Here is a 15527-nt window from a genome sequence, read left to right on the forward strand (position 1 = left end):
GATTTCAAGACTAAATTCTTAGCATCCCCTGCAATACTACCCTCCAGTGCTATCTTTAGACCCTTGTTACCATAAGTGTGGGCTGCAGATTGGCAGTACCCAACCCTGGAATTTGTTAGAAATGCAAATTCTCCCTCCACCCACCTCCTTACTGAATTGGAATATGCATGTTAGCAAGATCCTCAGGTGATCTGTATGCATGTTAAAGTATGGGAAGCTCTGGTCTAGAACAGTGGTTCTGCAACTTAGGTGTGCATGAGAGTGAGGTGGTGAGAACCGTGGTCTGAGGACCGCTGCTGCAGGGTCCAAAACTAGGTGATTACGCCGAGTTTAAACAAGCCCTTGGGGAATACAACTGGGGAATAGTGAAGAAGAATTCCTACACCTTCCAACTCAGCCCAAGAGGAGAACCCAGGAAAACTAACACTCCACAGGGATTGGGACCATGACCTCTTCCCTTGGGTTATTTTAATATTACCTCCTGCTTAATTAAACAGAGCCATGGACAAGAGGTTCTAGGGCCTCTGTACTAAAGCCAGAATAAATTTATGGCAGAGGCTCTGTCTGGGAATGTTTTCTCCACCTTTAAAACAAACAGAACCTGAAGTGCTGCAGCGGAGAGCTGTGGCAGTGGGAGGTCCTATCGGAGAACGGGCTGAGAGAGGTTGGTAACTCAGCACTGCCCCTTTTATAGAATTTTCTTTTTTTTTTTTTTGGAGACAGAGTCTCACTCTGCCCAGGCTACAGTGCTATGGCCTCATAGCTCACAGCAACCTGAAACTCCTGCACTCAAGAGATTCTCTCCCCTTAGCCTCCCTGAGTAACTAGGACTACAGGTGCCTGCTAAAACACCCAGCTAATTTTTCCCTTTTTAGTAGAGACAGGGTCTCACTCTTGTTCAAGGTGGTCTCCAACTCCTGAGCTTAAGCAATCCACCTGCCTCTGCCAGAGTGCTAGGATTATAGGCATGAGCCACTGTGCCTGGCTGTGGAGTGTTCTTTATAAAGCCCCTTCCAGTCCAAGGCATGTGTCTTTGAGTCCTTGTGAATGGTCAGAGTTCTTACATCCCCTCTGCCCTGCACAACACAACAACCACACGCCTCAGTAGGGACTGGACGTACAGCTTGCAGACTGCCAACTCACAGTCCACACGCTTTTGGATCCTCCTGCCTTTGTGCTCCAGAGATTTCCCTAAATGCACAGAAAAAAGATCCTATGGAAGCAAAATTACTCCCAAATAGAAACATTTACCAATGAAGGGCACACAAGCCATTCTAAAAGTAGAAATTAGTTGTGACTGGGATGAGCCTGTCCTCCACTTCAGAGGCCCATTGGATGGGAGGAGGCAAACTGTTTTCACAAAAAAAAAAAATATATATGTATATATATATATACACACACACATATATATAAAGAATATATATAAAGTTCATGTCATGATAAGCTACCTGTAGAAATAATAACTGTCATCGTGGAATACTTATTACATGCCAGGGTCTGTGCTAAATGTTTGCAAGTATTATTTCAGTTCTAGCTATGAGATTAATATCTCTATTATCCTCATTTTGCAGATGTGGAAACTGAGAAACAGAATTATTGCATATTTTGCCCAAGTTTACAAAGGCAGTTTGGTGTCTAAACCTGTACTCTCAACCACAGGCCACATGTGGCAAATTACAGAGAACAGCCAATAGTGGTGAGGAGTTAACCATTATTGTGCGCAATGGGGTTGTTAAGATATATCCTTTTAAGTACTAGAGCACTTTCTATCTCCATCTATTTGCATGAGGATGGGAGACAACAGTCTTATCAAGAACTCTATTTTGTGAAACAGACCAAGTCACAGCTCTTCTGGCTGAAGACAAGCAGAGGCTCTGGAGCCCTGCCTATGCCCACAGCCCTTCCACCACACCTGACAGTGGCCCCATGGCTCTGGCCTCAATATTTCTGATTCCAAGTCTGTTCCCTGACTTCTTCACACCTGGGTTAACAGGGAAGAATCTCCCTGGCTCAGTCAGGGAGAACGGGGCAAACCATGGATGTGAGCTAGGGGAGAATGGCTCTGGGCATGCATAGCCTTTGAGGGAGGGCAGAATACTTTAAGTATGATGAACTTTATTGAGCCCCTAAAATTAGAGATGAAGGAAGCGAGGTAAAGGGGTGCTTAGAAAGTGTCATGATTCAGGTAGAATCCCAAGGTCCAGTCCAGCTTGGAATCGTGTGTAGGTGTGAGCATGTGCACTAAGCGATAATTGGCATTGGCCAAATCTTCAGCATAATGTACTAGGCATCTGGTGTGAAAACGTGAGCACCAATGCTAACCCAAGGTTTGGTTCATGGAGGCCTTACTCCACCTCTGCCTCCAGGAGCCACTCACTGAAGACTTCAGACTCCAGCTTCCCAAACCACTACTGAAAGCACTCTCACAGGGCAACTGCAGGTGGATCCGTCTAGGGACCAACATGGCAAGTGACTTGCAGCTATGACCTATCATGCAAAAGGTCTGCATCTGTCATTCTGGGCCACTGAGTTGTCAGGGCTGCTCAAGGTTAACCCCCAGGAGAGAACAGCACAGCCAGACCTTTCCACCAGGCACTGAGCCTCTGGAGTGGCAGGAATTCTAGAGGCAATGTCAGAGAGAGTTTCAGTCTCTTTTGGTAGTCCATTAAATGAATGACTGATTGGATGCATAGTACTTTAAATTAAAAAAATGTCTTGAAGGCTCAGTGTGCCTGTAGCTCAGCAGCTAGGACACCAGCCACATGTACCAGAGCTGGCAGGTTAGAACCCAGCCCCGGCCTGCCAAACAACAATGTCAACAACAACAACAACAAAAAAGCCAGGCATTGTGGCACGTGCCTGGAGTCCCAGCTATTTGGGAGGCTGAGGCAAGAAAATTCCTTACGTTTGAGGTTGCTGTGAGCTGTGACGCTACGGTACTCTACTAAGGACGACATAGTGAGACTCTGCCTCAAAAAAGAAACCAAAACCACAAAACCTCTTTAAATGTTTATTTATTTATTTATTTTTGTGGCAGAATCTTACTCTGTTGCCCCAAGCTAGAGTGCCGTGGCCTACACCCTAGCTCACAGCAATCTCAAACTCCTGAGTTCAAGTGATCCTTCTGCCTCGGCTTCCAGAGTAACTGAAATTGAGGCACCCAGCATAACACCTGGTAATCCTTCTATTTTGTAGAGATGGGGTCTTGCTCTTCCTCAGGCTGGTCTCAAATTCCTGAGTTCAAGCAATCCGCCTGCCCTGGCCTTCCAGAGTGCTTGGATTACCTATAAATTACCTTTAACATTCTGGCAGATTTCTTCCAGTCTTTTTTCCTTCACAGTGATTTTTCACATTGAATTCCCAATGAATATTTGATCTTGTGTCTTTTTTTAACCTACTTGAATTGTAAGCATTTTTCCATGTATTAATTACTTTTCGTAAGCAACAAGTAATCGTGAGTGAGTGAAGCAAATGTATCTGTGCCTTGATGTCTTCAGATGTAGACTAAGGCAGCGGTTCTCCAATTTTAGTGTGCATCAGAGTCACCCAGAGGGCTTGTGAAGACATGGATTGTTGGGCCTCTCCCCCAGAATTTTTGAGTTAGTAGATCTGGAGTGAGACCTGACAATCTGCATTTCCAACAAGTTCCAGGAGATGTTTAAGCTGCTGCTCAGGAGACCACACCTGGAGAACCAATGACATGAGAAGACTGAGTTGTGGTTTTCCAAGGTCACTGCTGGTCTCAAAATCTAAACTTTTACATATTTTTCAAATTCTTTTTTTAAAAACTCTTAAAATATATGAGGTTTTTAACTTTAACAAAACCCTATGATTTTTAAAATACAAAAAGGACATCACCTGCCATTTAGAAGTAATTGTTTCTACTTGCAACTCATATAGGTTCCATGCTTATTTCTCTTTGAAGTTACCTGGATTTTTAAAAGGATGTTTTTAGGGTGGCTCCTGTGGCTCAAAGGAGTGGGGCCCCAGCCCCATATACTGGAGGTGGTGGGTTCGAACCCAGCCCCGGCCAAAAAAACCCCTGCAAAATAAAATAAAATAAGGATTTTTTAAAGGACAGTCAGATTTACATCTAGTACTTTATTGTTTTTTTCTTTTCCTTTACATAGTTCCATATGTATTGAAGAGCTGTGCAGAGTTTATAGAGACTCACGGCATTGTGGATGGAATCTATCGGCTTTCGGGAGTCACCTCAAACATACAACGGCTGAGGTAAGCAAAAAGAACAGCCCTAAGAGAATTATTCCACAAGCCTTCCTCTCCCCAGGCCTCTGTCCACAGGTGTCAGGAGTATTAAAAAACCTGAAGGGACTACGTGAAGGGTGGCAAGGCCAGAGATCAAATGTGGCTGTTTTCAGACGCCTGACAGCCCTTAATCTAATCAGGAAACTCTTCAGCTTGATATAATTCTTTCCAACAAAAGCTCCTAGGGATTTAAACTTGTTTCTTTGTCTTGAGCCAGATTTGTCCTTCTCTGATTTAAGTTACAAGTTAGGAAAACGTGACTTACTATCATTCACTTGCCTACCCAAAGCTCTGTTAGATTAGGTTCCTATTGTTCAGAACGCTGAGATCCGTATGAGTTTTTCTTTTGGCACACACACAACATTTGATATTTTATTTGAAATGGGAATCAGAGACCTCTCTAACTGATGGTGGTATTTTAAAAATTTCTGATGGGTAAACTATTTCCAACTGTTTGGCTTTATCCTAAACATTTAGATGTGAATTTCTATCACATTAAATTAAGAAGGTAAAATCCTTTATACAAAACAACATATATTTGTGTTTTTTATACATATACACCTACATAAAAATAGAGTGCATACAGTATATTTAGAGTAGCTCTTTTTCTGGCTGGAACCATGGCGGCTGTTGAAGAGAAGAAAAAGAAGGTTCCTGCTGTGCCAGAAACCCTTAAGAAAAAGCAAAAGAATTTCATAGAGCTGAAGATCAAGCATCTGCGAAAGAAGTGTGCCCAAAAGATGCTTCGAAAGGCAAGGAGGAAGCTTATCTATGAAAAAGCTACGCATCATCATAAAGAATACAGGCAGATGTACAGAACTGAGATTCGGATGGCTAGGATGGCAAGAAAAGCTGGCAACTTCTATGTACCTGCAGAACCAAAATTGGCATTTGTCATCAGGATCAGAGGTATCAATGGTGTGAGTCCAAAGGTCCGAAAAGTGTTGCAGCTTCTTCGCCTTCGCCAGATCTTCAATGGAACTTTTGTTCAGCTCAACAAGGCTTCCATTAACATGCTGAGGATTGTAGAACCGTATATTGCATGGGAGTACCCAAATCTGAAGTCAGCAAATGAGCTAATCTACAAGTGTGGTTATGGCAAAATCAATAAGAAACGAATTGCATTGACTGATAACAGTTTGATTGCTTGATCTCTTGGTAAATATGGCATCATCTGCATGGAGGATCTGATTCATGAGATCTATACTGTTGGAAAACGCTTCAAAGAAGCAAATAACTTCTTGTGGCCCTTTAAGTTATCATCTCCACGGGGAGGGATGAAGAAAAAAACAACCCACTTTGTAGAAGGTGGAGATGCTGGTAATAGGGAAGATCAAATCAATAGGCTTATTAGAAGAATGAACTAAGGTATCTGCCCTGATTGTTTTTGTAATCTGGTCAGTTAATAAACAGTGACTGCTTTCAAATTGAAAAAAAAAAAAAAGTATATTTAAGTACACATTCTATGTATGGAGTATGTACAGTATATAGAGAGAACAAATACTACATATAAAATACTTTTATGATTAAAACAATAGGTATATATGTTTTGTGTATTATTCTTTACCACCAAAAAGAACATACTTTAATGTTATTTAATATATTTACTAAATGTTCTTTCATTGTAAGTATAGACTTTTAAAACAATAAAAACATCCTTATTACAAGATTAATATGTAAAATTTTGTAGGCTGTGCAGGTATTCAGTTTCAATATTCTTCCTCCTATTTGGTTTCTGCCCCTTCCCCTCAAAATCTCAATTGTAATTAAGTTATACAAAAGGAATAAAACATCCCTTTTTTTCTTCTAGAGAAATGATAGCTGTTTAAAACAATAATTGGTTTATTGCAGCCTCAGATTCTGATGAATCTATGTGTTTACATAATTATGCTAATTTACTAATATGTCATTTTTTTTTTTTTTTAGAATTTCAATAGTAAATACATCTTAATGGTTTACTGTTAGCTCCAAAGTGTACTACACAGTAGTTGGTATTCTGGAAGGACACTGGGGTGGAGGCCAGCTCTTTCTCATTTAAGGACTGACCTTAACCTTGAAAAGGGATATTTTGGGCTAAGTAAGTGAATAAGTTCTAGATTGTTTTTGTTCTGTCCTCTTGAAAGCACGCGTGCCTATGAATTTATGAGCCCACCTCTTTTCAAGGCTCTGCTCAGTTCCTTTCAGGTTCTGATCGCATCAGGGATTTCCCTGCCCTGCGTTAAAGGGACAGCCCCAAAGGACAGGAGAATGGGCAGTGAGCTGTTTGGAAAATGCTGGTTCTGAGAGTCCTGTTGATTTTTTTTACCATGTGGCTGACCAAGGGAATACTCTTAAGACACCTAACTTCCCTTCTCTATTAAAGCTCATATTTGTCATTTTTGAACAGACACATATGTATTATTTGAGGCACTGTATTCATTTAACCTTTTTTGGAAGTGTTTTCTAATTAGAAACCAGGCCTGGAAATGTGCTCAAACATCCCCTTATGGGTTAAGAAGCAATGATTAAGCTCATCTGTCCTGTCGGAGACACCAGCAGGCAGCCTAGAAGTTTCCATTGAGCATCAAAATAATTGTTGATTATATAAAAGTTCTGAAACCTTGGGTTTGAGTCTCCAGATAAAACAAGTTTGTTGACATGAATACATGGAGATGAGTGATAACAATCTGACCTATCCTGGTTTTGGTCTCCTGTAAAAAAGGGAGGTTCATTTTGAACAATATTTTGGAAAAACTGAGATTTCAATAGGCCTTTTTGGCAAATAGTTTTCATCTTTCCTCAGTGTTCCTAACCAAGACTGCAGGCGTAAGTAATGCCATGGAAAATCCATTTGTAAATGAGCATATGTCTTTCTAATCACAGCAGATTTTGCAAGGAAGATCCAGACCTGAAGTGGAAGTCTTCCTGAGGCTTCCTTCTGCCTGGAGTAGGTCTTTTTGAATCAAGGTCAAAAATATTGTCAGATCAGCAGTTTAGGGTCTTTTTGCTGCTGACATGGAACACATGTTCCTGGGATTGTTATGTCTCCGTCTGTGTTGTTTCAGGCAAGAGTTTGGCTCAGATCAATGTCCAGATCTGACAAGGGAGGTGTACCTCCAGGACATCCACTGTGTGGGCTCCCTCTGCAAGCTCTACTTTAGGGAGCTGCCCAACCCCCTCCTGACTTATGAGCTCTATGAGAAATTCACGGTGAGTATTTGGATTTCCATTAATGGGTACTGGGTGAGACTCATGGATGGGCCAAGGAGGAATTTCAGCAGAATAACACTCAGCAGATGGTTGACATTATCTTAGCATGGTCATGGAAGTAGGATGATATAATGAGGAAAGTAGGGTAGTAGAACTGTTTGCTAAATTTTTCTTACTTGAATTTTTGGAATCATGTTGTTTGTTTTCAGAGCTGGGTTAAATTATCTCTATGTTTATTCACCTGATGTGCTTTATTGTATAGGGAGGAAACTGAGAACCAGAGAAGTACAGTGGCTGGCCCAAGGTCACACCAAAGAGGCAGGACAGGAATCTGAGAGTCCTGATGCTACACCCACTGCTATTTCTTTTTTTAATCAGGCTAGTCCTTCTGTGTTTCTTTTGGGAGCCTGGGGGAAAAAGTGAGTGGTTGGGTTGAGAAGGGAGAGGAAACAAGCAAAAGTTAGGAGAGAGGTAAGAAACATGGGAAGAGAAAGGAATCTGAGAAAAGCAGCCAACAGAGAGTGCAGGATAGGCCAATGAGTTGGACGGGTGGGAAGGATGGGCAAGAGCAGAACAATTAAATGGGAAATGCCAGCTGTATGGTCACCAAATGGGGCACCCATAGACAAGGAGGAAGAATGCTTACAGGATTTCTGCAAATAGGGCTTGAGCATTTGGCTGCATGGTTGCAGGTGTAGAGTAGTCAGAGAGTTGGGTTTAACCGAGGTTGGAGTTCAGCCAGCCAAAGAGGGAAGAAGGAGGTGGGAGTGTGGGGGGCGGCAGGGGGTGAGGAATTGAAATAATCGGCCTTGGAATTTAGTGTGTATAAGAAAGGAAATGAGGCCCAAGGCAGATGAGTACACAGTGAAAAAGTAGATCAAGGCTCGGCTCCTGTAGCTCAGCGTCAGCCACATAGCCCAGAGCTGGTGGGTTTGAACCCAGCCTGTGCTTGCCAAACAATAATGACAACTACAACCAAAAAAAAAAAAAATAGCCAGGTGTTGTGGTGAGCGCCTGTGGTCCCAGCTACGTGGGAGGCTGAGGCAAGAGAATCGCTTGAGCCCAAGAGTTTGAGGTTGCTGTGAGCTGTGATGAATAGTGAAACTGTCTCAAAAAAAAAAAAAAAAAAAGAAAACAAAAAGTAGATCAAGAGATTATTCATCCCAGGGAGGTCAGTGGGGTGCTGGAGTACAGTCATCAACTTGGGTGTTTCAATTGAGATTACAAAGGGGTTGCAATTCTTGGAAAGGACCATATGCCGGCTCTAAAGGCGGGAGGAAGTCTCTCTCATGGCTCCTGCAATAAATTTATTTCCAGCATAATAAAAAGTTCTTTAATTTGAACTGATACAGGAATGAATGAAACATTTTCTTAAAAATTGGGCACAGGGGGCAGCGCCTGTGGCTCAAGGAGTAGGGCCCTGGTCCCATATGCCGGAGGTGGCGGGTTCAAACCCAGCCCTGGCCAAAAAACACACACACAAAAAAAAAATTGGGTGCAGGCCAATAAAAATATATTTAAGAGTTTTCAGTGATACCAGGAAATACTCATATTATGATCATTGGGAAAAAATTCAGATATACGTACAATTATCTACTAATGAAGGAGTGAAAGGAAGGATGTTCAAAAGACTTAACAGCCATTCATTTCAGTAATTGGATTATGGATGGCATTTTTTTGTGGTATATTAACTGCATCTGCAGTAAGAGATCTTAGCACAGCGGTTCTCAACCTGTGGGTCGATCCCTTTGGGGGTTGAATGACCCTTTCACAGGGATTGCCTAAATACATCCTGCATATCAGATATTTACATTACGATTCATAACAGTAGCAAAATTACAGTTAGGAAGTAGCAACGAAAATAATTTTATGGTTGGGGGGTCACCACAACATGAGGAACTGTATTAAAGGGTCGCGGCATTAGGAAGGTTGAGAACCACTGTCTTAGCAGGTCCCCCTACACACACACACACACACACACACAATTATACACACACACTTCCACCTCTCAATACCATATATTGCTATTTTGGAATGTTTTTAATTCAGCAGTGTGATAGGAGATTAATGTGTTAACAAATACAGAGAGGCACTGTAGGGTTACTCTCTTGCATGTGCCAGGATTTCTGAAACCAGGCTCCTACTAATGAACACTTAGGATTTTTGTTTCTCAACACTCTGCTATTATAAACGACATAATAATCAACATTTTTGCACATTTGTCTTTATACTTTTGTCTGTTTATAACCTTAAGGGAACATCACCTCAGCAGATTTTCTGAGTAGAGTTCTTGTTTAAAATTTTGTCACACACAGTCTAATATATGCCCACTTAAGAGAAAAACTCAATTCAATTCAAGATGGGGAGAAAGGGAAAGAGGGAGCAGAGGCCGGAGGGAGGGGGAGAGGAGAGGAAGAAGGGGATGGCTGTGCTCCCATTTAATGGGCACAATGTAAGGGCATATGACCCACCTTCTGGGTGTGGGACTCTTCCTAACAAATGGAAACATTGTAAGTAATTATACCCTCACAATAACCTGAAATTTAAAAAAATTAAAAATAAAGGGCGGCGCCTGTGGCTCAAGGAGTAGGGCGCCAGCCCCATATACCGGTGGTGGCGGGTTCAAGCCCGGCCCTCACCAAAAAACTGCAAAAAAAGAAAAAAAATTAAAAATTAAATAAATAAATAAAATTTTGTCACACAGTGCCAACCTACCTTCCCTAGAGACAGGAATGCTCTTTTCCCCACAGACTGGCCAACACCAGGTATTTTCAACTTAAGCTATTTGCCTATCTGAATCAATCAAAAATAACATCTTATTGTCACTTCAGTTTGTGTGCAGGATTTTGTTTTCTTCGTCACTGTAATCCTCTTATCAGTACGATAGTTTCATATTCAATGACAGAATGGAATATCATACTAATAAACTAAGTCTAATTTCTTTTAACAAATATCACATTCTATGATAGTTGGAGATAAATAGGAATTCTTGTCTAGAAACTTCAGAAATACAATTTCTTCTTAGATATTATGTACACGCTCAGAATAAAACCCACATTTATCTCTCCTCTCTTCCCAGATGTTGCTAATCATTCTGTTCTCTCACAGCAACTGAAAAATACCAGTGTAATATTTTGTCAACTTGTCATCAAATCTGAAAGAAATCTGACATGTATTTAGGCAGTTTACTGACACTAAAAAGTAAAATAGGAATTTTTTTTATGACAACTAGCCTCTACATAGATAAGACCTAATGAAGTTAACTGTGTTAAAGAATTTATCCTCCAATAGCCGGGCATTGTGGTGGGTGCCTGTAGTCCCAGCTACTCGGGAGGCTGAGGCAGAAGAATCACTTAAGCCCAGGAGCTGGAGGTTGCTGTGAGCTGTGTGAGGTCACGGCACTCCACCGAGGGCCATAAAGTGAGACTCTGTCTATACAAAAAAAAAAAAAGAATTTATCCTCTAAATTAGATTTATTTAATCATAGTAATGAGACTATGATGATATAAGCAAACTTCCCTTAAGGTTGAGGAAGTAGCTCTGTTACATTGTTACATATTCTCATAATAGTTTATTTAAATACACCTATACAGCTGAAGTAGAATAATATCTCAATGTGATAATAAGACAATAAAAAAAACTATAAATGGAATAAAAATACTGATAATAGCTCTCATTTATTGAGTGCTAACTGTATGATAAACTCATTACAAGTATTATTTCATTTAATACTCAGAATAATAATCACCTTTGTTGGTATAGTTAGTAAGTGAAGGTAAAGATATAAAATGTCTTGTAGCTCCCACACTACTCAAAAATAGAGTTAACAGCACTCAAGTAGACCCAGGTATTAATTAACTTCATATGAAATAATGAAGGAACAATTCCATGAACGGTGTAAGGAAAATTGGCTAACTGTTGGAGAAGGGAGAAATCACATTATATCCTTACAAGTTAACAGATTTCAGGGTGGAGAAAGGTTTCCTAATGATAAAAGCAAATGAAAAAAAATCACAAAAAACAAATTTAACAAACTGAATTAAATACAGTAGAACCTGCATCATTGACCACCTCCCTACATCCATCACCTCCTTAAGTTGACCTAATTTTCATGGGCTGGCCATATACCATATGTACTAAGGCCTACTTCCTTACGTTGACCATCTCCATATGTTGACCACTTTGTTATAGTCCCTTGAGTGGTCAACTTGGGTGTTAATGTATAAAAAATACACTAACAAAATTAAGAGGCAAATTACCCATCATAAAATACTATTTACAATAAAGAAGATAGGAGAGTCATGTTCTTTAATTATATAGAACTTCTACCTAGCAATAAAGAGAAAAAGCTACATAATATCTCACTAAACAAACAAGCGAAGAACTTCAACAGCCAATTCATAGAAAAAGAAATCAATTTATTCTAAAATTGATATCAATATATTAGAATAACATTTGCATAGGAAAGAAATCATTTTTTAATATTACCATTTCATACTGACAAGCTTGTGTTTAGACTGGCTCTTTTATAGTTTTCTACTGGAAGTATAAATTGGTCAGACATCCCAGAAAGGCACTTGAAACTATCCTAAAATGTTCATACTGTTTAATCCCATAATTCTATCACTAGGACTCCATTCTAGGGTAATAGGCAGATAAGCACACAATGATGGATATACAAGTATGTTCACGGTAATGTCACATACAATACCAACATTTTGTAGAGTACCTCTCTAACAATAGATGATTTAAATAAATGATAAATTTATTATTTTTAAAACTGTGTTGTCATGAAAAGTCATACTTTTGAAGAATATTTATTGGCCAAATTATAAAATTACATGGAAAAAAGAGCAATATATGCAACCAAATAGGAAATTATACCAGTGCTCTTATTTGGAGCTGGGAAACCTGGGCAGACTGCTTCTTTTTTGCTTCATGTATACATAAGTTAATAGTGATTATTTCTGGGTGGTGGAATAAAAGGGGATTTTTTTTTTGTAGATTTTTTGTGTTAATTTTGAGTATACATACTGGTTTCCTATAACAATTTACCAAAATTAGATGACTTAAACGATGGAAATATATTTTTTATTATAGTCCGGAGGCCAGAAGTTTGAAATCAGTTTCACTAGGTTGAAATCAGGGCAGGGCTGAAGAAGCTCCAGACTGGGAAATCCATTCCTTGCCTTTCCCAGCTTCTGGTGAATGCTGGCATTCTCTGGCTTGTGGCCACCTCATTCCCATCCCCACCTCCCTGGTCATATTGCCCCGGCCTCCTCTGGCAAATCTCCCTCTGCCTCTCTCTTCTAAGGGTACCTTGACTATATTTAATCCTCTCCACCACCACGCCCCCACCCCAGCAATCTAGCATAATCTCTTCACTCAAAAACTGATTTAAGCCACAGTTACAACTTTTTTTCCAAAAGAGGTAACATTTCCAGTTTCCAGAGATTAGGACCTAATATCCTTGAGTGTAATTATTCAACCTACTAAATTCTATTTTTACCAGGAAAAAAACATTGTTCTTAGGAAAAATTCAGTGTTGTTCAGATTAATCCATCTAAAATTATTATACCCAAAGTAGGGAAAGTTGCTGATTTGAAATTCTTAGAGGAGGCAGTTTAGAGAGGTGTTGAATTATGTACTGAGTTGACATCAAAATAACTGTCTTTATGTATCAGTCTCCCTCATTAAATTGAAAGCTTCCTGAGGACAGGAACTGTGCTTATTCTACTCCTTGTTGTGTTTCCCTCCTCTCCAACTGGAAAATTTTGTAACCGTTACTTAGTAAATGTTTGCTGACAGGTTTGTTGACCAAGGCACATCATTCTGAAATGTCACTTGTGGCAGACAACTAGCACCTTGCAATAGGCAAAGTCAGGCTGGCTGTGAGCTCAAGACAGCTACCAAGGAGGGCAGTGGCCAACTGTCTTGGCTTGCCCCAGCAATTCTCCCAGTTTCGACACTCAAAGTCTCATGTTCCAGGAAGCCCCTCCATCTTAGCCAAGCTGAGATGATTGGTCACCCTCCAGGAGCCCAAAGTTGAAAGGAGCTGCCTCAGAAATGCTGGTATTCAGCACAATTGGAGAATGTACACATGATGTACTGTCCTAGAAGAGTGGCCCAAGTGTGGCTTTTGCATGTTCTCAAGTTCAGAGCAAAATATTGACTCATTCACTTATTCCACTCAAAGGATGTTTACTGGGAACTTACTATGTATGCCTGGCAAGCATAGTTTAGGTGTGGAAATTTAATGGTGAGTGAAACAGAAAAATCTTTGCTCTTGTAAATTGCACATTTTAATAAAGGGGGTAAATGATAAATTAATGTGAGGCATAGATCGAGAATGAGGTCTTTGAGAGATGAAGAGAAATAATACAGCATACAGGGGAGAGGATGATGGAGATTGCTACTTTAGGTAGGATAATCAGAGATCTCTTTATATTATAAGGCAACATTTGAACAGAGGCAAGGATGAAACAAGGGAACACTGTGCAAGTATCTGGAGGAAGATGGTACCGAGCAAAAACAGCAGGTGCAAAGGCCCTGGGGTGGGGGTGGGGGGAACACGCTGAGCTTGCCAGAGGGAACATGTGGAGGCCAGTATGGCCAGCATAGATCAAGCAAGGAGGAGACAATGGGAGACAGACTTAACATTGCTTGCTTCCACAGGTGTAATAAAGACATACGTATAAAGACTGTCTGGAAGGACATGCAGTGGTTCCCCTAGAGACTTGTGTTAGAAGAAAGACTGATTCCTCTGTGCATTCCTCTAGATGCTTTGCTTTTTATATATACTATACACATATAATCTGTGCATGAATTACTTTTTAAAAGCCTAGTTAGTAGCTTAAAGTATTTTACATATTAATCAAACATTAAAGATGTAGCTGGGTACAGCTGGAAGCCAGAGCTGCAGGTTGTTTGTGTTGGGCTACCCTAGTGGTGGGCTGCCCAGGCAGCAGGACTGGAGGTATAGAGGCCATGGTGGCTTTGAGTGAACAGAGAAATCCAGAGGGAGGGCCCTACAGTGGGGGATAGGAGCCTAGAAGCTGTTGTCAATACTGATTAGGAGAGAATGGTCACAGAATCATCCTAGATCTTTTAAGATTTAACCATTAGCCATATCGCTCTGGCTAACATTGAGTGATATTCTCTTGTAGGCAAAAAATTGGGGTGGACAAAACTTCAATCCTCAAACCACAATTGCCTAACGATGGGTTCTCCTATCCTAATGGGAAAACATAAAGAAGCTTAAAATATGTTTGCAGTGACCAGACCCCTCTAGGAGAAAAATGAGGATTTTGAGAGATTATGGAGAGGTTTTGGGGGTGGGTTGGAGAGCGGTCATAAATAATGAAGTAAACACTAATCCCAAATGGGACCTGCAGGCACGGGGATGGGAGTGGGGAGTGTTAGCCTGCCCCACCTCTTAGAACAAAGATGACTAACAGCTTCCTAAATTATTAAAGGAACTTTCCATGAGGGCTGTTAAATTAATTGGCCTGCACCTTTATTCCCCAGACACATTTTTTAAAGGGGAGTGGGGTTGATGGTGGAGAGCCTTACAAACCCTGATCCTGGCTTTGCAGAGATGAGGAGAGCCTCCCCACCCCTCCCTCTGTGCACAGCAGAATGTGGGAGGGTCCACACCACATTCCACAGCCTTCCCTCCCCCAAGCTTCTCTCTCTCACTCTCCCTTGTGAGGGGCTCTCTGCCTTGTTAGACAAGGGTCCTCTCCACAATCCTGTTTTCTAAATGACAGCTCCAGGGAAGAGGACGGAGGTATCAGGGTGCTTCCTCCCAGGCTGACAAACCCACCAGAAGACTGGGACATCTGTGGCCAGGACACGCCCCCTCTCACATGTCTCTCCCACTTCTGCTTAGAATGCGAACCTCAAGTTCTAAACTGAAAGAATTCTGGTTGCCTTTTAAAATAGTGGGTTTCTGTATGGTATATATGCTCTACTTCAATTAAATAAAAAAGGTAAAAACATGGTGGACAAAGCCTGGGCTTTGTGTCCTATATAGTAAGTGTCTACTGTGTGCCAGGCACTGCTCTAGACAC

General features: G+C 40.8%; 1 protein-coding gene and 1 pseudogene across 2 annotated transcripts in view; both read left to right on the plus strand.

Annotated features, from left to right (window-relative positions):
• Positions 1–15527, plus strand: part of ARHGAP31 (Rho GTPase activating protein 31) — a 135358-nt gene that overhangs the window by 73580 nt on the left and 46251 nt on the right. For both annotated transcript variants that reach the window (XM_053564793.1, XM_053564794.1), the window contains exons 2-3: positions 4131–4233; positions 7311–7455. In XM_053564793.1, coding sequence (XP_053420768.1) covers positions 4131–4233; positions 7311–7455 — 248 coding nt within the window. The remainder of the gene's footprint in view (positions 1–4130; positions 4234–7310; positions 7456–15527) is intronic.
• Positions 4887–5701, plus strand: LOC128567565 (60S ribosomal protein L7-like; annotated as a pseudogene).

This window comes from Nycticebus coucang, chromosome 16, assembly GCF_027406575.1.
Source record: "Nycticebus coucang isolate mNycCou1 chromosome 16, mNycCou1.pri, whole genome shotgun sequence".
NCBI lineage: Eukaryota > Metazoa > Chordata > Mammalia > Primates > Lorisidae > Nycticebus > Nycticebus coucang.